The sequence below is a fragment of the Numida meleagris genome, chromosome 1, assembly GCF_002078875.1.
Source record: "Numida meleagris isolate 19003 breed g44 Domestic line chromosome 1, NumMel1.0, whole genome shotgun sequence".
Lineage (NCBI taxonomy): Eukaryota > Metazoa > Chordata > Aves > Galliformes > Numididae > Numida > Numida meleagris.
Window position 1 is genome coordinate 58383858 of NC_034409.1, and position 25263 is coordinate 58409120.

The window sequence follows — 25263 nt, forward strand, 5'->3', positions numbered from 1 at the left end:
AGATTTGCCAACCATTTAAATACGTAGGAGCTTCTTTCAAACATAAAAGATTTCCTATGTCTCAAAAAGAGGTCCGGTGCCTTGGATTTCCTCTCTCCCACTGTGCCACATGCAGGTAAATAAGCAAAGTTCTAGAAGGAAAACATGACAAAAGTGCTGTAGCACAAGATGGCTTGAACCTAGGTGCTTCTCAGCCCATTTTAAGTGTGACTGAAGAAACATTTCAAATTACTCATCAATCTGAAATCTATTATCTAAACCCAAGTTGGGATGATCCACGATAGAGCTGAGAACTCTCTGAACTGCCTCGCTTTTACAGTGTTTATGCATACGCCTCTTGGTATATTTTTCTTAGAGTAGAGATCCAATAATTAATTTTAAGACTCTTATTTTTATTAATAATCAATACTCAAACGTGTACCTTTTCAACACATTAAACATTTTTATGTTGAGTTATAAGGCAGTAATGCTTTAAGGTGTACAGAGAGTTAAGATCATGCTGTAGAGTAATCTTACCTCACTGGCATCACTCTCTGTCCTTTCCTTCTGCTGCTCTTCCCTATTGTTGGTCAACTTTCTGGTGCTGATTTTCTGATGGTGTTGTGTGTTGCCCATTGCTGAGAAAAGACACTTTCTACATTTTTTTGCATTAAATCATTTGGTTCTTGACCTTTGTTTTTTTATTCTTTAATCTTCAGGATTGTTTCCTTTTTATCTTTTTTTATTCTTCTTTTTTCCTTCTTTTTCCCCCTACTATTTCTGTGTGTTTCTTTCTTTTCCATTATTCTTATGTCCCTTTTCAAATGTCTGTTTTTCCTTGTCCATGGTTTTCTTGCTGCATTGTGAATAGGTTCTTGTATTGTGCTCTTCACTTTGGTTTCACATTGTTCTTCTTCTCAGTGTGCAGCACCTGCTTCTAGTGTTAGTTGCCTGAAGTAGCTGTAGCGCTTGTAGTGGAGCAACAGATTTGCTACCAGAATTATCATCTAACATGAGTGGCACTTCCATTAATCCCTGACAGGACAGTGCATTATGCTGTGCTGAAGAGAGGGTGAGTCTGAAGCACCATCTGTCTGTGACTGGGCATCTATTGAACAACTGTAACAGCACACAATACTCCTTGTTATGGACACGTGTTAAAGGCACCTTTATCAGTTAGAAAATGGAGCTGTTTTAATAGCCTCAGAAAGGGAAACAGTACCACTAGAAACTCTTAAAGATTTTGAAGCTTTTGTGTCCTTGGTACAAGGTACTTAAGACATGAGCATTTAGGGAGTGAAATCCAATTTATTTATTTTCTTTTTTTTCTTAAACAAAACACAGAAACACACGAAGACAAGGCAGAAAAACTAACTCCCAGTTTCCGTAATTGTCTGACCAAATGAAACCAATGAAGTAAAAATAAAAGAATGGTAATTTAGAAAATGTCTTAGGGTGGAAGCCCACAAAACTGGGCTTTTTGCCGTGTTTTTCTCTAGCAGCCATGCTTTTTGTTGCATCAGCATAATTTCTGGCAAGCTTTGCTTTGTTAAACCCAATATCTTTTTGCTGCAATAGATTCTACATTCATGAGGGAGTAGGGCACAAGTGAGAAAATAGGACAAGAGGCAAATATATTCAAAGGAGAAATTTTGGAGAAGGTTGGTTATTACAGTGTCATAATATGACACAATGTGTGAAGGTGAAGGGTGATTTTCTGGATGGAAAGACAAGTGGGGACACCCAAAGATCTTTCAGATTCTGGCAGGGGCTGATTTTTTGATAGTCATCCAGTCTGGATACCTTATCCTTAAGAGGCATTTTTCCAGAGCCAGGAGTGCATTAGAAGTGAAAGGATTTTAAATGATGACCATCAAATTAGCATCTATTAGAAGACTTTTCCACAGTTTGCTTGGCATAGTAATCAGCAGGAAGCTTGGGCTGAGAAATACAATACTGTGTCTAAATGCCCCTGTGGGTGAAAAGAACCAGAGAGGTTGCAGAATCTCCTTCTCTGGAGATATTCAAAACCACCTGGATGCTTCCCTGTGGAACCTATGCTGGGGAACGTGCTTTGTCAGATGTTGGACTAGATGACCTCCAGAAGTCCTTTCTAACCACTACAATCCTGTGATTATGTGATAAAGAAGGGAGTGACCAAGTGTATGCATGAAAGACAGTGAGGCTCCATCCCATACAGAGAAATGCTTTGCCATCTAATATTGATGCGTTTCTTCGAGACAGGGTGTGCTGTGCATTGTAGTGTGCTCTGGTACTGTCTGCCCTATTAAAGAGAAGAGGTCTGAACTTGTGAAAGAAGGAGAAGAGTGTAGGATTTCCAGAAAACAGAACAAGAGCTGAGAACACTTACTGGAAAATGGCGATTTCCTGTTGTCCCTCTTGACTTTGGGAACCTGGGTTTCACTCCACTAACCTTTCTTGTTTCTGGAGTCACTGACCACTGGTTTTGCTAGTCAGAGTCTGCAAATAAACAGTGGGCTTTTAAAATTTATTTATTTATTTATTCTTAAATAAAGAAATTTTCTTTATATATTCTTAAAGTAGGCTTCTATTCTGAATGAAGAGACAAATCCAGAGGAACCTGAATCTCTCAGTAATGGTAGAGTCATTAAAAAAAAAAAACAAACAACCAAAGTGAAACACCAAAAACTTCTGTTTTGTAAACCAGATTCCTTCAAGGGAGAATGATGATGGTTTTGCACAGCTCCAACTGAGAAGCTACATTCTTCAGGGTGACGTTGCAGCCATTTACCTAGCAACAAATTAAGATGTCTTGGAATGCTTTCACTGAACAAATCAAAGGCAGTGCTGTGGGGGGGCTCCTGACTGCAGGTATTTATTTTGATTAATTAGTCACTTTGGGAATAAAGCCCTCCTGGATAGTGTTTTGAAAGTATGTCTGTGGCCAGCCGAGCCAACAGTTGCATGAGGATCTGCTCAGAGTTTGTTTGTTCACATCTCAGCAAAGGGTGAGTTTGATTCAGAGCCATAGTACCTATAGCAAGAGACAGTGTTCTGTGAAAGCACTTCTCTAGGACTGAGGGAGGTCCATTCTCCAAAACCCTTAAAAGGTACCTATACCCCACCTCCCATTATGTCTAAACAGGCTGAAGGATCAGTAGGCAGTTGGGAAGGAGAGGTCTGGCAGATGCAGGCTGCTGAATAGGTAGTAGGGGAAAAGTGAGAAATTTTCTTTCCAGATGGCCACTGTCTTGACCCCTTTCCCCTTGGAAGAGCGTAGGAGCAATGAAAGTGTTGTCTGGACCAGGGCACCAGTTTTCAAGCAGAAGACTAGGGTAACCTAACATTGTACTTCATTCCTGCTTTTTGTTTCACATGGATGGACACAGTGATGCTGTTTGTGATCAGATGACCATGGTAACTCATTGAAGTAACAGAGGAAAATAATTCCCTCCATCTACTCAAGGCTCTGGCCATCAAATAAAAGCTTGAACTGACTTTCAGACTGTTTATTCCTACTGTGAAGATCTAACTTTTAAAATGAGTTACTTAGATATTGTTGGACAAAAGCACTGCAGCTAGCCTTGCTGTGGCAAAGACCTGAGGGAACTGCAGTAGGAGTGTCTGCAATAGTAATGGTCTGCCACATTAGGGGAGGGGGAAGAATGATATGACCCACACTGTTCCTGTTTTTTTTTTTTTTTGCGACCCTTTTTTTTGTTTTTAAATAAAAAAGTAAATCATTGCTTAATTATTTCACCTAGAACTCCCTTCCTGCCAAACTACTGTGACTCTGTTGATAAAGTGTCTGCATTAGTCAGCCACAGTCTTACCAGCCTTGTGTTCTTGCTTCATCAGAGACATTTTCCTCCACCACATCACTCCCGAAAATGACAGTAATTGTTCCCATCTTGGCTTAAAAATAAAAATGGTGGAAGGAAAAAGGAAATTAAAAAAAAGGAATGATGTCTGCCAGATGGTATTTAGTTTATCTGCAACTGTTCTTTGGGTTTTTGGACCATTTACAAAGGAAGCCCTTTCGCCTTATGGTCATCCCTTCCCTTTGTAAAACTAGTTGAGACAGTCTTGCAGGAAATGTTCAGCATTAGGATTTGAATACTTCCACTCCTAACTATCAACTGTACTCTCGGCTCAGCACCAGTGCCACATAAACAATTCAGGGTGGACTCTAATTGGCGTCAAATTACCTTTAAACTAGTCTGACAGTGCAAATGGGGCCTTAAAGACAGCTTGGGTGTAATTTACATCTGCTTGAAAGCCTCTTTATCCTTCCAGAGTTTTATGAAGGGACTTCTGTGTAAGTGAGAATTTGGCCTTTCTTTTCCTTTACCAAGCCCATGTGTGGTTATTTTTACTTCTCTTTTTTTTAACATTTTTTTTTTGATTTTTTTCTTAATCTTTTCTCTAAACAGTGATTTGAAGCTGTGTGAAGAGGTAATTTTTGTGTGTTAAATTCCTTTGTTTGATTCCCAAATTTGGCAAACAGATGCAGTTAATACCGTGTCAGTTCTCCCCTTTGGATTTGCACAGAATTAGGTAGCTAAAGAACAACCCAAAATGTTGAGAAAGATTTTTTTACCTCTTTGAGCAATTCCAGAAATAGATATTGTTGAAGTATGACTTGTTCAGAGGGCCAGCATGCTTCAAAAGTGCCTCTTAAACCACAGGAGACAGTATGCTTATACACACGTTTTCCTGTACAGATGGATTAGCTGGAGATGCTTTGTGAAGGCCTTGTGCTGCATTGTCATCAGACTTCTGTGTCTGGCTGCTGTTCAGCTGATGTGCGTCTGAGCTTTTGGTTGCAGCAGATTGTCTGTTTTCTTGGTCTCTTAGGAACATTTTGAACTCTCAGACTTTATCTGATTTTCTTTCATAGAAATAGTGTTTCACAGCTCTGCTCGCATAAGGTAACTAGACCACTGCCGAAGCCCTCAGATTCCCTAGGAAGTATAAGCCTTCCCCAAAGCTGAAATCCTGTGGGGAAATCTTGTTTACCATCTGTTTCTTTAGGATATTGGATAGAGGCAGCAAACAGATACATTTTGGAAAAAGTTTCAAAATCACTCAGTCTTTGCCATAGTCAACAACAAAAAAAAGAACACTGCTACACTGTAGGCTTGAAATCTCTGAATGTATTTTTGTTCTTATTTTTATCGCAGTTCTTATACAGCCTTGAGTCTGTTGTGTAACTCCTCTAGTAAGTCCAGAAACCTTTGCCTGTTTCCTGTTCCCTTGGGAGACTCCTTCAGGAATTTCTAGTTTTCAAAAGGGATTGTGAGTCTTTTTTTTTTTTTTTTTAAGCCATAGATGTATTTTGCCCATGAGAATAATCGGTGGGTGATCCCCTCTCCTTACCTCAACCCTTGAGCCTTTTTCCATTGTATTTTCTCCCCTCCCTCCTTTGAGAAGGGAGAGTGAGAGCGTGGTTGTGGTGGAGTTCAGCTGCCCATCAGGGTGAAACCACCACACTATCAGGTAGATTCCTCTGTAGTATCTGGTCTGGTTTTACAATGTTCTCATGAAAATGGGCATTTTTTTCCCTCAGCACAGTTTTTCCTATATGTAGCTGTAAGAAAAAAAGTCAGTCCTGACTTTTTTTAGATCCTATATAATAGGATCTAAACACCTGTTTATTATAGGATCTAATATTTGTTTCCTTATCTTGTCACCAGTATAATAATAGATTCCAAAAGGAGCAGGTGTCTCCTACGAGGGCTTGATTGACTGGGACTTGAGTCCAGATTGGGTAGTCCATATTCAGAGAGCTTTTCCATGTTCTATCAGGATGAAAATTTTTAAGTCCTCTTCCAGTGAACATAGAAATTATTTTATTTTGCAGAAGTCCAAGCCATTATTTCCAGTGGCCATTTTGCTTTACTGTTTTTAGTTTTTGTTAGTCTTTTGACCCTCATAACCACACAGAGATATTTATTTCCATTTCTTTTCTCCGGAAACCTCTCAACGCACAAGACTTTATTTCCATTTACTTTTGTTTGTTGCTGTCTTCAGTAGTTGTTTCCAGTACTTGCAGGTGCATAAAAGAAATGAAGAAACATTTAAGTGCTCCTTCCACTCAGCTTAGCTTCAAAGAGAAATGTTTAAGCATCATGAGCTTCAGTGAGACTTGAGACTGTCTGTAGATCAAAGACCTGCCAGCTTGTAGTCATTCCAACAAAGCATTATTAATTTTTTATTTAATTTCTCAGTTATGTAGACAATCTGGCATTCATATTTTAAAGATTTTTTTTTCTATAACCTTAAAAGCAGATTAAATATTAAGAAGAGGTGACTGGCTTATAAAAGCTCAAATGCAGGGATTTTCAACTTTTCTTCACTGTGGATCCCTAAAAACTGTCTGTGGGATTGGCAGACCCTTTAGACATGTCAGGTATATGCTTTTTTGTATAGTTTACGTGTTAGTTTTTCATAGTCAGCATGGAAGGGAAATAGTCATAGAATCACAGAATGACTTGGGTTGGAAGGGACCTTAAAGATCATCTAGTTCCAACTGCCCTGACACAAGCAGGGTTGCCAACCACTAAGTCAGGGACCTAGATCAGGTTGCCTAGGGCCCCATCCAGCCTGGCCTTAAACGCCTCTGTGGATGGGGCATCCACAACTTCTTTGGGTAGACTTTTCCAGCAGCTCATTGCCTTCTGAGTAAAGAATTTCTCCCTGACATTTAATCTAAGTCTCCCCTCTTTTAGTTTAAAACCATTCCCCCTTGTCCTATCACTATCTACCCATGTAAAATGTTGATTTCCCTCCTGCTTAAAATCTACCTTTAAGCAGTGGAAGGTCGCAATGAGGTCTCCCCTGAGCCTTGTTTTCTCCAGGCTGAAGAAGCCCAACTCCCTTAACTATTCTTTGTAGGAGAGGTGCTCCAGCCCTCTGATAATCTTTGTGGCCCTCCTCTGGACCCATTCCAAAAGCTCCATATCTTTCTTGTGCTGAGGGCGCCAGATCTGGACTAATTACTCCACATGGGGCCTCACAATAGCAGAGTAGAGGGGGACAATCCCCTCCCTTGCACTGCTGGCCACCCCTGTTTTGGTGCAGCCCAGCATACTGTTGGCTTTCTGGGCTGGAAATGCACACTGTTAGCTCATGTAACGTTATTCCATAGACTGCTTCTTCAAAGTGGCCTGATCCACCACCTTTTCCTGCAGGGCAAGGTTGAAGACTATGTCTGGAGTATAAGAAAGGTCAGCTCTGTACATTACTGGATAATTTATGTTGCTGTCAGCTTTTCACATTAGGTTTGATCTTTACTGGATTGTATAAAGCTATTACAAGCAAATTGTTGTTTACAGAGAAAACAGTGTATTTCTGAATAATAATCTATATAGACTACACACTCACTTGAGAGCTTAGCTATTTGAGTGATTGAAACAGTTATTATTGATTTCTGTAAAACTGATGCAAAATTATGAACAAGAACTTGTTTTCTTATCATTTTTTGTAATGCTGAACTCAGAAGATGCTGAGCTCAGAGGACTCCAGCTGTGTAAAAAGAACACTCTTCTAGTCAGGGTCAGCTTTTAACTTCTCAACATGTAAAACGGTAATTACTTTAAATTTCTGGTTCTGTGAGTTTCATAGTCCTCAGCAGTAATAAAGAATGGGAAATGTTCTGGTAGCTAATGATAGGCCAAGTTAAGTTCAATAACAGTGAAGAAATGTGATGATGTCACCTGCTGCAGTTTTTTTTATTGCTATTAGCTCAGCAAGGTTTGAGTGAGGCAGCATTTGAAGAGGTGATCCTTAAGAGTTCCCTTGAGCAAATCTGGCAGGAAATGGAGATGTACACCGAGGCTTATAGTCAGGTGACTCACAGCAGAGCCCTGAAGTCTAATATATTTATTATCTGCTTCTAACTAGAAAGAAACATCCAGCACTGAAATGTGGATGGCATGTTAATTCCAAGTTCCTTGTCTTAGAAAGAGCTGAATGGTTGTAGGCACTGCCTGATAAATGAGGTTTGTACAAGGTCCTGAATACTTCACATCATTACCTGTCTTACAGTGTCTTTTGAAGGAGCTAAAGGTTTTATCAGCCCCAGTTTGTTTACACTTTGGAGTTGTGGTAGGTAAATCCTACCAGAATTTCCTGTGTGCATAAATGCAGGATTCCTTGCTTATTGTCACACATGTTCAGGTGCGTAGTTAGCCTTATAATTTTTAATCTGTAGTAAGATGTGTTATCATAAATGCTCTGCTCTCATGCAGTGCATTTTGTTCTTAGACCTCAAATCAGCTGCACTTTAATCACAGATGTGACAACTCCTTTGTGTGATACTTATACTTTAAATTAGTTTGAAATATTATGCTCCCTCCAGTGACACACCCAAGACCTTCACTGAAGAATTCCCTGGAAACAGCAGTAGTTTCAAAGAAGGCAAACGGTTTTATCATTATTCACTGTGGCTTAGTTGTATAGTAGTAGCAGTTGCAACTATGACCTGGAAAAAGGGTAAAATCAGGTGTGCAGCCTGCCTGGTAAAATCTGGAAGATATTTATGGGTTATGATTCCCTTTACTCATTTAAAAAGACAGATTACTTCTGTATCGGTGATGGTGGCAGACCGTAGAACCATACTGTGCTTTAAGATTCTTGTCTGTCATATTAGTAGTGCTGAGACCTGCTTATGTCCTTATGTCAGCAGCTTTGTGATCAGAGGGTAACTTTCCTGCGTGGCAGATGGGAAGATGTAGCTGGTGGTGGTTGAGCTTTTCCTTACTCAAGATGTTTTTGATAATTTTCTTTGACAAATATTGCTTTTGAAGAAGAAAGACAGTCGCAACATCTTCTGTCCCTCTTCTGTCCCTCTGCTGTTTTTCTTTCTTGTAGTATGTTGTAATCGTGGGTCTATCTTTGTTAGCCATTACATTATGAGAATGTGCTGGACAGCTTTTGAGATCTGTGCTGGGAGTGATGTACAATCAGTCTTACATGATCTGTTAAACCATTCCGTTGGTTGGTTTTGTCTACAGGCTGGACTCAGTGACTCAGAGATCCCTTCCCACCCTGATATTCTCATGCTACAGAAATACAGAAAGCTCCTGAAATTTATGAGTGTAAGAGTTGTGCTCCAGACCCTTCATAGCTTCATTGCCCCTCTCTGGACACACTTCAGGGCCTTAAAGTCTTTCTTGTAGTGAGGAGCCCAAAACTGAACACAGTAGTCAAGGTGCAGCCTCACCAGCGCTGAAGACGAAGGGAAAGCTGCACTAGTTTGCAGAATTGCCAGAATTCAAATACCAGTATTTTTAACATGGCTAGTGTTAGTGGATAATGCACTTGTCACTGTTCAATATTTAATTTATAAGTCAGCTGTGTGTTTTGTTTCAATTTTATTTTTAATCTGGCTTCTTCTGTAAGTCAGCCAAGAGGTGATTAGAACCAGGTGTCAAAATACATCCAGCGCAGTCCCAAAGTTGCTGCTCTCCAGCAACTGTTTCATATATGATCCGTATTTCTGTCTGTCCATATCCTGGCAGGTGAAGTGACTCTGTCAAGATCCATCACCCCGACAGTGATTTACATTTTCTGGGTGTTTCAGCAGAGCGGTCGGTGATGGTACAGAGCTGGGGTAGGGTCTATCTTTAGGAGTATAGCCATGGGGAGAGTTGAACTTTGCTGAGAAGGCAGCCCAAGGTGTCTAGCACTGTGACAGCCTAGTTATATGGACAGACTGCTTGAGTCTGAGTCTCGTCAAGGTGTCACATTTTATCAGCAATAAATCTGCTTGCTCAATAAATGAAAAGAGTAATAAAACATTTCTGTTAGTCATGAAATGTTCTCATCTCACAGGAAGCTGAGAAAAAAAAGACTTAAATTATTTTATTTCAAGTAATTTTTGAAGCATCTTTAAGACAGGAAGCTATTTTATGATATAAAACAATTGCATAACTCATGTTATATATTACACCAGTGGTGCAGTGTTGCTCAGAAGACAAAAAAAAGTCTTACTTTAGTGATTTTCATTTTAAGATAGCTTGGTATTGCATGTTAACAGTTTTTGTCCGGTTTCTCATTCAGCTCTATCACTGCCATCTGCTTACTTGTTTTAACCACCTCTTTTACAGCCAGGTAATTTTTGCCCTCCGGCCCCACCTCCTGCATATGCCCACCAGTCCCATTTGAGTTTATAGGGTTAGTGTGCTAAGCAATATTCATAAGTGTATGCAAACGTGAGCCCTGTTCTGAAGAACCTTTCTCCATGTCTAGTTTTATAGCTTCTAAGTCTTCTAGTATTGTGGCTTACAGTGTAGAATTATTATACTGTTGTCTAATCTACTTGTTATGCCAGGTTTTGTTGGTCTGTAATGCATTCATTTATGCAGTAGGCTATACTCTAGCAAAGTACTTAAAATTGTTTGCAGGTAGGCTTGGTAAAAAGAATGTTATTAGCTCACAGCTAAGCATAGAATCATAGAATCATAGAATGGCTTGAGTTGAAAAGGACCTCAAAGATCATCAAGTCCCAACCCCCCTGCCAAGTGCAGGGTTGCCAACCACTAGACCAGGCTGCCCAGAGCCATGTCCAGTCTGGCCTTGAACGCCTCCAGGGACGGGGCATCCACAACCTCCCTGGGCAACCTGTTCCAGTGCGTCACCACCCTCTGTGTGAAAAACTTCCTCCTAATATCTAACCTAAATCTCCCCTGTCTCAGCTTAAAACCATTCCCCCTTGTCCTGTCGCTATCCACCCTCACAAACAATCGATCCCCCTCCTGTTTATACACTCCCTTCAAGTATTGGAAGGCCACAATGAGGTCTCCCCAGAGCCTTCTCTTCTCCAAACTAAACAAGCCCAGTTCCATCAACCTTTCTTCATAGGAGAGGTGCTCCAGCCCTCTGATCATCTTGGTTGCCCTCCTCTGAACTCGTTCCAAGAGCTCCACGTCCTTTTTGTGCTGGGGGCCCCAGGCCTGGACGCAGTACTCCAGATGGGGCCTCACAAGAGCTGAGTAGAGGGGGACCACCACCTCCCTCTCCCTGCATCTAAGCATCTACCTAAATGCTTAGCTGGGTCGGAGGCTTAGAAAAGAGAGAAAAGATTGGTTTAATTTTGTTGAATGTGTTTTAAAGCTGTTTTATCCTAATACTACCAGGAAGATCTCTGGTTATGAGTACCCAGTGCAGAAGACTTGCCATGGATTACTAGGCTTTTCTTTTGTCTTCACAGTTTCCTCCTGGCTTTTCTGAACTATAACCTCAACTAGTGGCTCTTATTTGCATGAGAAAATGTATCTCTGTCTCTTAAGTAATTTTAAGGCAACCATATCTTAAAATATTGAATGCAGATGGCAATGAAAAGCTGGTGACACCAGTTCATTTGATTTCTGCATGTGTGAGGAGAGCAGAATAGTTACACAAGCCCAGACTGCTGCAGCCCACACAATAACTGTGGCTCTGAGATCCAATCTGTGAATAAGGACAAAAAAAAAAGATGAACTGAGCAGCACAGGGGCCACATTCTGTTCTTGTATTAAATTGGACAGAGCCAGTACTAGAACTACTGGGGGAAAAAAAACAAACAAACCGTACCCCACTGAAAATGAAGTCTGAAGAAAAGACACAAATGTATTTTTCTAGTTCATTTTTCCACTTGATGGTGTTTGACTTCTTCCATTCCTCAAAGCAGAGTGCCCTGGTCCCCACAGATACCAGGTGATTTACAGCACTTAGTTTAACCTGTGATCACTGTAGGACTGCCCTCAATCCAGTGTTACAAGGAATACTTGTGGTTGCAGTTCCTGCTTTCCTGAATGAGAACTTAGCTGGACTGAGTTTTTGCTTGTCCTGTTATTCTGAGAGTAGGGCATTAGGTGTCACGGATACCACTGACAGCTGTACAGAAGTCTAGGTGTTTTCAAAGAAAGGAACGTTTGTTGAGTTGTCTTTGCATACTCTTCCTCTTTTGCAGTGTCACTTCTGGAGTTGTAACAAGCTCCTCATGGAACTCACACTGTGCAGTTTCCTGTGTGTTATTTTTCAAATACAAGTTTTTACTATGGTTTTCCTTCCCCCTTGTTCCTCCCTATGTGAGCTTTTGGCATAATTATATCAAGGATGGCACTTCAGCACATGCTTAACCTGATTGCACTGCCTAGACTTGAAGACAGAAACGGGCTTTGACGCTCTTGAAAAAGTATGAACTGAGGCAAATGTTTAACACTTTCTGTGATGCAAACCGAAAAACTGCTTTCCCAGAAAGATTATTCATGTTTTTTGTTTTTTTTTTTTTACTATAAATGTTATGATAGTGAGAAGGAGGAAAAAGGGTGGTTACTTGCTGTCTACCAGTACTGTTGCTGGGTGCAGCCTATACATAGGACAATACAGAGTCTCAGGCTCTTGCCTTCCCTTTTCTTTCTAATGGGCTTGGAACAGTTGTGGCAGTGAGTAGACCTGGGCTCTCCTCATATTTCTTCCCTGCTTTGTTGTGAGCCTTTGTTCAATGTGCCCCTCTTTATCTCTTTTTCCTTCTGTATCTGTTTAAATTACTGAAGCTAAAAGGATGGTAACTGGATCCTGCTCTGTGTTTGATCCTGCCTACCAAACTGGTGGGACTTGCTGCCATCTGGCAGGCCAAGATGTTCTCGCAATACAAATAAATATTAAGAAATCTTTGACTTGCCCCTCTGTTTTCTGTGACTTGGGACTCTCAGTGTATTTGATGCTGACTGACCACTCCACCACCAGTCCCATGGTCTGAGCGGTCTGTGGGAATTCCAGGTTCTCTGTGTTTGATACCGGTGTCCTCAGGTATGGCTCGGGTGCCAGCAAGTCAGGCCTATCTTGTGTTGAAAATTCTCTAAAGTGCCACAAAGCAAAATTCAGACAGAAACATGCTGTTCCAGGGCAGTATTGGAAATAATGGCTCAATATCCATGCAGCATTCATGCAACACATGTAGTCTTCCTTCTCCCTTCTCAACAAATCAGTCCAGGGTCCTCACCAGTTTAATGGTATATGAGGGTCCAAGCAGATTGACGCATCTGTCTTAACTCGTCCATACTGTGAGATGTGTTCTCAGCTGTGAGATTCTATACGGAATGCTTTCTACCTGACATTAATTTTCTGTTTGTCTTTTGCAGCACTTTTACAGGCAGTCATAGCTGGTGATCTGCTGAAGGTAAGCACAGAGTACTGAGTGTCCACATTTTCACAGCTACTTGAAGGTTTGATATGCTGTAAATTATATCACACCTCTGCTCAAAACATAAACAGACTGCTGTACGGACTGCTGTCAAATGCCATTTTACAGCCTTTCCAGGAAACCCTGAGTATTAGGGAGCACATCAGTCAGGTTAGGTGAGAAATTCGAGTGAATAGGATCTGGTGTTAGGCAGCACCTTTCAGCCCAGGGTCCATAGTACAGAGCACTGTGTCAATTACCAATAAGGAAATCGCTATACTGGCAGATGCGGCTCTAAGCAACAGGGTAGTTCTGATGCAGCCTTATGCAATAAAAGATATTTTATTGCAGTGATGTTGGTGGCCAAGCAATTAGAGTTGTTAGAGGCATTTTAACATCTTCCTAGGCAACCACAGGCCAGGTAGAATGAAACTCAGTTTGGTGCCTTACTATCTGATAGGTGTCTCAAAACCAATAGTGTTTTGGTATGATCAATTTTTGGTACCCTGCTTTGGTAGGAAAAGGCATCCATGTAAAAAAGCCTTCTTCCCAAGGCCTAAGGTTCCATGCCTGACACTCATTCAGGCTGTGTGTATCAGTAGCCAAACAGAGGTATGTCCCTGAATTTGGATGAGGAGTGTGATTAATGATTGTAATATTATCTGCAAAAAGCCAGCTTGGAGCCATTTGTAAAAATGACAGTACTGTGAGGGCAACCCTTGGCCTGCAGATGCACCTTCTATTCCTTCTCCTCTAGTGTGGTAGCTGCAGCATCTAGGGAATATTCCTCAAGCAAGCAGTCATTAAAATATTGTTCAGTTTCTGCTTCTTGAAAGCTGTTTGCCTGACTTTGCTTTGACAAGGAAACTTGCCCTTCTTCAGTTGTCATGTGTCATAAATAATGTCCCACTGTCACCAGCTACTCCCTCTTTTCTGCAGTAATCTGTATTACAAAAACAGAGTTTACAGCAAATCTGAGAGCTGACCAGTGGATGTTCCCTGTCTGTTCTTATCCTGGATAGTGCTTCTCCCTCGGAGGGCTCTGAATAAGGGGGAGTGTGTGAGAAGGAAGATCTGTGGCAGCTCAAATCAAGCTCCCCGTGGATTTTTGAGTCAAAGTTTTCTGGTTTAGTCAGAAAGTATTTACCTTGGGTATGCTTCTTTTACTGAGGAAAAAAATAATGGAATTTTCAGGAGATAAGCCAAAATTTTCTATCAAATACATATATTTTTAAATTTTCTAACAGCTTCACTGGAAGTGCTTTTGCAAGCATTTATAGTAAGCAATAATTCACCACCCATAGAGCAGCAATGTCTCATTGTTCAGGAAATACGATCTGCTCTTGTTAACCCATATAATTGTCAATGCTTCGAGTTTAAGATATTTTTTTTCACTGGGGCCTAAAAGCTGGCTTTAATGTAATATTATATTTCATTGCATTGCATTGTTGTACTGATCTCCTGCGGAAATTAATACATGATTTGCCTGCATATCTGTTTTTCTGCTTCTCCTGCGTTATCCTTCTTTATGGGTATGTGTTTTTTTTCCCTAGTTCATAGAATGCTGTAAAAAAGGAGCCAATTTGTTAATCCAAGGACCTGACCATGGCTCCTTGTTGCACCACGCTGCCAAGAGTGGGCATGGCGAGATTGTGAAGTATATCCTGGAACATGGTGAGTCAAACCTACGGAGAGCTGTATTGCAGCCAAGTGTGTCAGCCAGGTGAAACCACACAGCACAGTATGGCTGGGAGCATACTCACTCATTGTTGTCGCCCTCAGCCACATGTCCATCTGCAGCAGGCGTGAGCAGGAGACTAGGAATGTGGCAGCAATGACAGTGATGGCTCCAGATAAAAGGAAACTAAAATAATTATGGATTTTGAGGAGAATGGGTATTTTCACAGTTTTATCAGTTGTGATGCTGTGAAGAGCCAGTGTGATGCTCTAGTTTGACCTCTGGCATGAGACTCCATGAAATTAAATTGTTTTCCTATTAGAGCATGTGTTGTAGAAAGCATCTAATTTGTGTAAAATCATTAACAGAAATGGAAAGTCCCTCCTACCATTGATACTATTTCATTATTTAATAACACTGGTTAGTAAGCTATGCATTTGTTTCTAGACTGGATTTGCCTAGTTTCCTTCACAACCTTCCAATATTTTGTCTCTTTTTCAAGACCAACTGATAACAAAAATTTATGATATCCATTTAAAATATTTATATTTGTATACTGTGATCTTGCCATTTCAGTTTTTTCCTTCAGACCCTTTTTATATTTGCCAGTAACAAGATGCCAGGCATGTTTACGTGGGCTGTGTAAGAATTTGCATGTTTACATATGTTTCAGGTAGTATTTAGGAGTTTCTGCCTGTTCAAACAACAGTGATCTTGTTCACTGATTGCTGGAAAATGATGTAGACCACAACAACATCACTGCTCACAAACACAGAGACTGTCTCTGGCAATTTTAACGTATTAGCTAATGCCGGCAAGTTGCTACAGAAATTGTACAGAGAGAAGAAAAAAACACTACTCGCAGTAAACAAGAAGGCAATAATCCATCTGTTAACATTTGTTTTAATTGGGGTGGGATTTGGCTTCAGTTTGGCTCCTAACGAATAGGTGTTTACATGCAGTGTGATGTAGTCAATAGGTCTAAGTTCCTAAAGAAGGCAAAATAGTCATTGGAGCCAAGCATGTGATCCAGTTTACAGTTACCTGTGTGCTTCATTTATTTATCTAAACATAACTGTCTAACATAATTTGCTCTTGGATGTCTAGGAGATCTGCATGGTAACATGCAGGTAGGTAACATGCAAGGCCTGTAGGAGACCCATATCATTCTGGACTGGCAACAGGAGCCCAGACAAACATCCCTGTCATTCCACATTCATATCAAGGCTTGCCCTTCAAAATATAAAATATCCACATGTGGACAACTGAACTGTGCCCCAGTTATTTGGCCAAGGGGAGGTTCTTTTTTATGTGTAGAGATATCTACATATGGTAGATACATGTAGCTGGGCTTATATCCATATACTGCCTATTTTTCTCACAAGTAGTAACAAGTCTCACTATTACTAAATCTACTTCTTATTTGACTTTTCTGGATCATCTCATCAGTTACAGTTCATAAAGGTACGTCTAAATTCCATAGATAGATGTGATTTCACTTAATTTTCTTACTCTTTCTGGTTTCTTCTCAGAGTGCACGTGACCTGTGCCATTTCACTGTCATGGAAATGACTTTCCAGGACTTTTCTTAGGCACACGTACCTTAAATTACGGACTGACCCAGTTACTATTCCTTCAATGAAGGTTTAAAATGAGATCATTTAAGCTGGTGAGGGTGTAAGCAGGAAATCCATGGGAATTTTTGAAGTGAATAGAGAAATGTAGGGGATTACGGACAGTTGGACAAAGACAAACCAGAAGGTTGAGCAAATGTCAACTCAGTTCTTCTCTCCCCCCTCTATCCCCAAGGATGACAGGAAGCTTTCGCAGCTTTCCAGACATATGTCCTCTGGGCTTCTCCAAATGTATTGTTTGTTTAACATTCTCTGGGGATCAGAGAGTGCATGGGACAATGCTCTAATAGGGGCCTCCTCTTTTCTCCCACCAAGCAATTAATGAATCTCATTTCTACCCTGGGCACTTCTCAGTCACAAACAAGCTCTCTTGTTGAATCATCATCATAATGTCCTTGTTTTTATGTTGTGTTCTCTGGCACCTCAATATTAATTAGTGTATGAGACCCTATCCAACACTACTAATATCTGAGGCTTTCCCTGTATCTTACTTCTCATTTCTGCTGATAGCCACCCTTGATAAAAATGGATCTTACTCTTGTTCTGGCTGTTACTTTTGCCCACCTGTAATTCCGCTGTAGTTTGTCTGTCATATAGTTTGTCAAGAACACATGACTAGAGATGGTTAACATTAATGAGAGCTCCACAGCAAAATACTCTCTAGTGCACAGCACAGAAAATCTACTACTAATCACAGAGAAAATCTTCTGAATATAGTTAAAACTGTGACCAATAGCAACAAAAAATGAGTTTTAGCTATCTGGTGTGAAGCTACTTGGGTGATTCGAATGTGGTACAGGGGTGACAAATCCCTCCCTGCCCCCAACAAACACACTCCAGGCATAGCACTAGGATTATGAAGGAGAGGAAATGGTGTTATGATGTTAAGGCTGTTCTTTGTGGTGATGGCTTTATGCTTTCTGCAAACATGCAGGGACATTAATATGAGAGGTTACACTGTGATCTTGATCAGAATGATTTCAGATGTTAAGGGGAGGAAAGTAACCCTTCCAAGTTAGAAAAAAGCAGAGATGAGTCAAACAAAGAGATTGCTGTGCAGTGTTGCCAGATACTTAGCAGTGGACTAACAGGAGCCTGGAATAGCAGCTGAAGCAGCAATGTAGTAGGTGTTAGAACAGCTGCAATGTAGTAGGTGTTAGAACAGCTGCTTACTGCTGCAGGAATGGTTGTGTTGGTTGCTGTTCCTTCAAAACAATTTCTCTCCATCTCCTATGCATGAAGGGCAGATACACAGACCTACATGTTGTTCAAAAAGCCTTCATAAATCAAGGGTCTTTTGCTTGAATTGAAAGGGTCACCTTTTAAGATCTGTCTGTAGCTAGGCTAAGAAACACTTAGCAAGAAACTGAGGGCCAAACTCAGTAGGTATCAGAACCACATCTGTTTATTGCTGCAGTCAACTGTCTCACACCCCAATGCTTACACATTAAAAAAAAGTTAACTGTTTACTTGCTTCACACAATCAGTAGGGAATGCTTAAGAAGCTCAGTTAGAAAAGGATCTCCTAAATCATCATCCGTATTTGGAATCAAACTTGACTTGGAATCTTCATCTGGGAGTTCTGAACTGTTTATAGTTCATAACAATTATTGAAGAGAAACAATCCAAGATGTGTCTTCTCCTTCCCTTCTTCTCTAGATGCTCAAAAGACATACAAGAGTTCTGTAGTTAATCTAGGGAATGCCAGTTTTCAACAGAAGAATGTTACTTACAATTGCTTAAGAGTTTGTGTTGGAAACTTCTGGTGGAATAGTCAGTCCATGCCATCCTGAACATTTCTGTGACTTCAGACCTCAATGTCCTTGCTCCACTAGGTTGCATCCTCTAGTAAACAAGAGGATGCTTTTGCTGTTATTATTATTAGGGTTTTTTTGTTCTGCTTGGAAAGCAAATTCTGCTGTGACAGAGATCTATGTCGGAGACGAAGTCTGGACAGCCATCACAAAGTAATGCTGTAGAAGTCAGTTTGTTTGACGCTCACTGATATCTCTAGATTTGCAGAATGTTTTATAGAAAGGGGACATTTGTGAGGTGTCTAAGTAGAAAACAGCTCAGTTTTCCTAGAAGGCACAAAGTATAAAATAGCCTGTTTTATTTTCTAGGTTTACAAAATTTGAGGTTAACATGAGTGAGAGACAGTTAAAATGGAAGGCATGTTCCCATAATTGAACCACACTACATGTTACAATAGAAATTCAGAGCCAGAAGACACTAGTAGTCCAAAACAGACACTGTTAATCTTCACATCAGGTAGAAATGGGGAGTGCAAAGCTGGGGGAAGACCTGAAATAGTTCTGCTTTTGCAAATGACTGTTATTTTAAAAATATTCCCTCTTTGACAGCAGCAAACCAAATCCATTTTTGTCCTGCATATGAAAACCTTAATTAAATTATTAACCAAGGAGGATTTTGACAGATAAACACCCAGAAATGCTGCTAGTGGAAAACATTACTGTTAAAAACAAATTCACTTCTTCCCCAGTTCTATGAAGGAGGGACTGACAGGACCAGGGACTGGCAGGGGTTAATAACTGTGGGTTTCCTGTGGGTAGGTGTAAACACCTCCACTGGAGAGGGCAGGGTGTGCTGTAGGCTTGGAGGCCTTTTGGACTGCATGGTGCTGTATATTTTGGAAATGCCTCTCTTTTATGTTGTAATGAACTCAGCTAAAGGGCAGCTGCTTTCTAGCGTCTCCTTCTCTTGCCTTCTCCTGTCCCCAGCTCAGCCTGAGAAATTAGAGAGGGGCTTTGGTGGAGTGAAAGGGACAGAAGGAAAGAAGGAAAAAAGTTAATAATTCTGCACAGACAGTCTATCAGAGATGTGAAGGAAAGAAAGTGATCTCAGCTGGGCTTCCCCTCAGTGTGTCATGCCTTTCAGCTCCTTTCAAGCAAACTTCTCCCCCCTGTCCCCATCCTGCCATTCTTTAGTCCCCAAGTCTCTCTCTTTCTCTCTCTTCTTTTTTCCTCCCTCCACCTCTCCACACATTTCTGTCTTTTGTTTTTATTTCCCCCCCTGCTGTTTTCCTTGATAGAAATCTCACTCATGCATTTCCCTTCCGGATTTCTATGGGGTTATTTTGTCCTCTCTCTCTCTGCGCCTTGGTCTCCTTTTCTTTCTTTGCCTCTTGTCCTGGAGTAAAACAGCCGCCTCCCCGCTGGGTCAGGATGACAGTGCCGTTAGCTTTCCCAGTGCCAGCCCTTCCCACATCTGTGCAGCTTTTGTCCCAGGGCAGAGGGGGATTTGGAATGGTCGGTTGGCAGCGCCAGGGAGACTGATGTAAAAATGAGGTGCAAAACAGAGGGGAAAGGGAATTAGGAGGAGATCGTGATGTGGTTTAAGAGGAGCACAAGCAAAATAAATAAGAAATAAAGGAAACACCTCAGACTGAGTGTGAGTTGGGACTGTATAATTTCAGAGATAGGCCAAAGAGAATAAAATGAATGAATCCTGGCACCATGTTGTGCTGTAAATTGATTAACTGTAATATCTGGCCTTAAGTTTGGCTGGGACATAGTCAGGTTGCTCCCATTGGATGTTTTGTTTGTAACAGTTTGCTGGAGAGCCCCCGTGTGCACTGGTATGATGTACCTGGCACCTGCTTAGGTTTGTACTCATAGACTGCTCACTCAGTCCTCAGCACTTGGCTCCTCTCCTGACCAGTTTTCCTTTGTCCTTGGTTTTCTTTCTCACCAGACATACTCCATTCCAGCTCTTCTGTACTCTCAGATCACATTCTTCTAATTTTTCTCTCTCCTTTTTCTGTTCTTACCAGAGTAAGAGTGTGCCCAGTACGGCCAGTTCAGATACTTCGCTGCACCATTGCACCACAACCTTCATTGTCCCCTCTATGAGCAGAAACACACTATTACTAAGTTAACACTGCAGGTCATTTCTTGTACCTATCTCTGGGAGGTAGTGTTCCAGCAAGCCATGGGAAATCACCTTTATTTTTGAAGGAACATGATTTTCTTTAGTCCTGAGAGATATAAACTCCTGAGGGAGTTTTTATTCATCTAGTTGTTGGCTGTTTGGTTTGTTTTGGTCTGTTTTTGTTGTTATTGTTGTTTGGTTTTTACTCTTAGATTCTTAGCTATTTTTCCTCAGCAAGGGAACTCTGCTTAGACCCCTGTATCCTTCTGTGCTTATGGGAATCTGTAGGTCACGACTGATGCTTCTTTTTGATGGGGAGCAGGAAACCCACAACAGCCAAGTGAAGCCACTGTGTGTGTAGCATGAGAGTTAGGAGAGTGGCTAATGAGCTTGGAGAACTGCAGTGGGTAGGCAATGCTCTGTGCACTGGGCACTAGGCATGCTACATTTTTGACCACCTCTTTCTCAAGATGGTGGAAGGTGAAGGGAAGGAGCTATCTGCAGTTCCAGGAGCCAGGGCAACCAGCTCTCCCAAAGATACTACCCATATATGTTATAAAAGGAGTGTGGGAGAGATGGACTGCTCTGATCCACTTCAACGTATACTCTGTGAAAGAGGTGCGGAGAGGTTGTGTGTAGGCCTTTGTAAGTAAATAGCGTGAAATTCCTCAGTTTCAGGTGAGATTTGCCGTAAGCTCTTGAGGACTCTTGAATTTGAAAGTCAAAGTGTGATGAAGAGAAATATTCATGCACAGGAAGCAAAGTTCCTGTAAAGTTTCACTATTCCCCTAGCTAAATGCCCCATACCATCTGGCACTATGCTCCAGAGCAGTGGAGAGGAGAATAATAAGGCAGACTGGAAAGGGAAAAGTTGTTCTCATTTCAAATGCTGTCCAAATCCTAGCTTTTCCCTATCACTGTAATTCAGTGATGGAATTTGCTGCAATAAACATCTGCCTGTAGTGAATGTCAAAAACAAAAGCACATTAACGTAAATGAATTTTTTTGTCTCACTTAACAAAAAACTTTTCTATTTTGCTTAACCTTACTTTCCTGATCATTGCTGACCAGTAGAGTACAAGATTTGCATATCAATATAAAGACTGCTGGGAATATTCCACCCTGATCTACATTCTGTATAGTGCTGTTAAATAGAGTAGCACAGGGATGTCATTCAGGACAGAATTTGGCTAATTTCAACTTCCTAATGACATTTTCCCTCTAGTACTAACAATAGATTTTAACTTGCAATATATCAGGGTTTCCATTATATCAGCATTTCCAATGTGCTGTGCTTATGTGAACCACTTAATTGAGCAAGGTGAAGAGTGAGAAAATAAATTCTATGAATATTCATTCCCAGTATAATTTAGAAGCTGCTACTCTCTGGCACTGAGACTCCAGCAGTGACTGCATTCAGAATTTTGCTAGTGCAAGGGTTGCAAGGGTTTGTGCAAGCAAATGTTACCTTGAAGTTTTGTGTATTTGTGCTAACTGAGCTTTCAGTTGGTTTCTTTTGCATATTTGCACTGAATATCTTCTCCTGACAGTCATGCTCCTACAGTCATGCAGACAAATGCTATATAACATACTTGATTGTCTTTCGCAGGTCCGTCTGAATTACTGGACATGACAGACAGTGAAACGTAAGTACAATCTACCCTCTCTGCTCTTCACAGTATTTGTATTATGTTAGCCAACTTCTCTTGTTTTTCAAAATGGCACATCTCTTCAAAAACAAACAAACATACAGAAGTCCCCCCCAAATTTAAAAACAGCAGACACATTTGGCTTTCGGGCCTAGAACAAATATTTCTTGAACTCCAGAAAAGGATTTTCTCTCTATTGTTTCCCATTTTTCATTAGTCTTTCTAGAGAGATACAAGACTTGCACTGTGCTTCGATGTTTCCAGAATCTAGTCACTGAGGACCAACATGAAGTCAGGACAAGAGTTTTCTTATTCCATGCTGGATGCTCTGCCTTAGCTGTCCTAAATGGACACAACTTGTGCAGCCAAAAGTTTCTCTCAAGTAGTTAGAATCTCAATCAGCTCTATTATTATTAAAAAAAAACTTTTCCTTTCCAAACCTCTGTATAATCAGGGTATCACAATAAGTTAGAATCACGTAAGTTGCTGTGGAAGTAATGCTTTCTCTTTATTTCCATGGAAAATACAACACATGCAAAGAGCACAAGAACGCTATTTGATAGAACAAATTCTCAGCTACAAAACACTATTTTTCAACATAGGTGCCACCATTAGCTGTGCATTTTTATCAGCAGTGAACAAAAGCCTGCATGCTGCACTCATAACAATCTGCATGGCCATTTAGAATGTAGTTTGTCTTTCTCGTTGCTGTTGTCACAGCTGAAATGCACCACCTGCCACCTCACTGTGTTCATATCCACTAATTGGTCTCCATAAATGTTCAGCAAGCATTGGTGAATGTCAATGGGTGCCATTTTTTTCCGCATGGAGGAATTCAGTGGCACACCTTTGCTTCATATGCACTTCCATGTTGGATGCCATTTTGTCAGACTGCCCCTCTGCTGCCATCTGTCACACAGCAACAGAATGTAACAGCATTTTGGTGAGAAGGTTCATCCTCTACTGCCATACCGCCACCATCTGCTTCTAATGTTGTGGGTCAAAAAAATAAAAGAAGAGGCATTATTTTTGGACCAGTCCTCGTACAAGTGATCCATAAATAATTCTGGGAAGTTTATAGAATATATGAGAAACAAAACAGCCTTTCCCATAGGGGTTAAGCCTGTCATAACCCATCCCACAGCATCCTCTTCTTTACTGGCATTGTCCGTTAGTTCTGTGCAGGGTGCGTATGGGCAGTGCAGGGGTGATGAAGTCCAGATGGACTGTCTCCTCCTTGTGCAGTGGCAGAGCAGAGGCTCTGAAATAAAGTGCAAGTGGATATAGCTATGAGAGCGTCCCTTTACAAATGTTCCCCTATTGCTAACTCTTGAAAATGAAAAGTTTGAGCCATAATTGCTAGCACAAATTTTTCTTTTGATCCTCAGAGTGAAATCAGGTATCATCTCCTCCTGAATCTAGCTCTCATGCATCAGAGATAGATTACAAAGTTGCCTATTAATGTTTAACTTGCCCTGTAATTGGCTGAGACTGAAATTCCTTTCTGGGAATGTATGCCCTACTACATCTGTCTTATTACAGGTAATTCTTACGATTTTTCATCTTGGAGTGCATGTGATGGCCCTACTTGTTTTACAGTAGTATACAGACATCTTTTCAAGCTGATCAAACTACTTTCCTCCTATTTCTAGTCAAAGCTGAATAGGCTTCTTTAACCTCATTAGTACAGTCAGTCTCAGAATCCTGTTACATGTAGACCCACCCTGAATTAAGAACTTTGCAATGAACCTGCACCTGCTACACAGCTTTCTGTTCTGAAAAGCATGTGTTCGAGCTTCCTCAGTAGATCGCTAGTCCAAAAGTCCAAAAACACAGATCTCCTCTCATGCATCCATGATGGTCAGGGATCCGAACCAGGGCAGCAAGTGTACCAGTCATGGCTTTCATGGGCACGACTTTTCTACCGTGCCTCCAAGAATGAGATTCAGGTGAGAAACAGCAGGAAGACAAATTATTGTTCCAGCTTAGCCTGCTGTGAAATTAGGTGTCTGCTTTTTCTCTGCAGCAGTTAGCAGAACTGTGGGTTGGTTGGGAATGAATTTTTGAATACAAAAATGTTGTGCCTGTCTCTTTCCCACTCCTCAGTTCTCCAATTGCTATTTGTGCAGTGCAGGCCTTCTTACTGAGTCAAAGGATGTAGGTGCACAAGTCCTCCTCTGACAAGAAGAAGCAGCCTTGCAGAAATACATCATCACTTTCTGTTCATTGAACCTCCTATTTCATAAATGTAGATGAGTGTGATGTGTTTCACTGCTGGTTTCTGTACTTTGGCCTAGGGGTGAGACAGCGCTACATAAAGCAGCCTGCCAGCGCCATCGTGCCATCTGCCAGCTCCTGGTGGATGCGGGAGCCTCGCTGAGAAAGACGGACTCCAAGGTAACCCAGCCTAGTCAACGAGTTATAAAACACTGCAGCCAAGCGAGACTGATCAGCATCCGTCCCTGCTGTGTGCATGATTGAGGCTTCCCTGTGTGTGCCAGGAACAGCTCTTTTTACACGTTTTTACTTAGAAAACTGTATTGATTCAAACAAGTACAAGGGTCTTTAGTTCAGTCCCCAATGTGGGTCATCTTCACTATAGTGAGAGTTTGGCCTCAAACTATTTGGTATGTTGGATGTGAATGAAGCATCTCCGTGGCACAGCAACATCCTTCTCTTGTGTGGTCAAAAGAGAGGCCTGTGGGCAGAGACCACCTGGGGGAGCCTTGGTTTTTGATTGCACAGTGTCTATGAGGCTTGATTGTTGTGACTGACTTGCTTTGTGAGGATGGCTAACCATTTTTTTTTTGTCCTCACTTGCCCCTGTGTTCACTGATGTGACACTAACCACAACTGTCTTTCCATGTAAGCTTGGAGGAGGAAGATGTATGGGAAAAATTAAAACCTGGGAATATTCTGGAAAAAAAACCAACAATCTGACTGCTTGAGAACATGGTACAGAATCTGCCCCTCTGGCATTTCTGAATATAAGCAAACTGTGTCAGTATTTAAGAGATGCTCAGATCAATGGGTTCCAGAGTCGGAAGTAGCTTCATGGCAGCAAGACAATAACGATTCCATTCCATATGGTTTAACGATTAAACCATAGGGAGTAGCCTATAAGCTGGAGAGAAATAATCTCTTTTTCAGGTGAGAGTACTATATATTGTAAAAGATAATTTCTGCAACAGCTGAAATCCAGATAAGTGGCTTCTGAGTTGTTAATCTTTATCTGTCCAGAAATCCAGAGAGCAAGAATGGTTTTGCGGAGATATGTTA

The 25263-nt window shown here is 41.1% G+C and overlaps 1 protein-coding gene across 1 annotated transcript in view; it reads left to right on the forward strand.

The window, feature by feature from the left end:
• Window positions 1-25263, forward strand: part of DGKI (diacylglycerol kinase iota) — a 174628-nt gene that overhangs the window by 147080 nt on the left and 2285 nt on the right. Inside the window, exons 31-34 of the mRNA XM_021388553.1 lie at window positions 13092-13129; window positions 14686-14806; window positions 21945-21981; window positions 24282-24381. Coding sequence (XP_021244228.1) covers window positions 13092-13129; window positions 14686-14806; window positions 21945-21981; window positions 24282-24381 — 296 coding nt within the window. The remainder of the gene's footprint in view (window positions 1-13091; window positions 13130-14685; window positions 14807-21944; window positions 21982-24281; window positions 24382-25263) is intronic.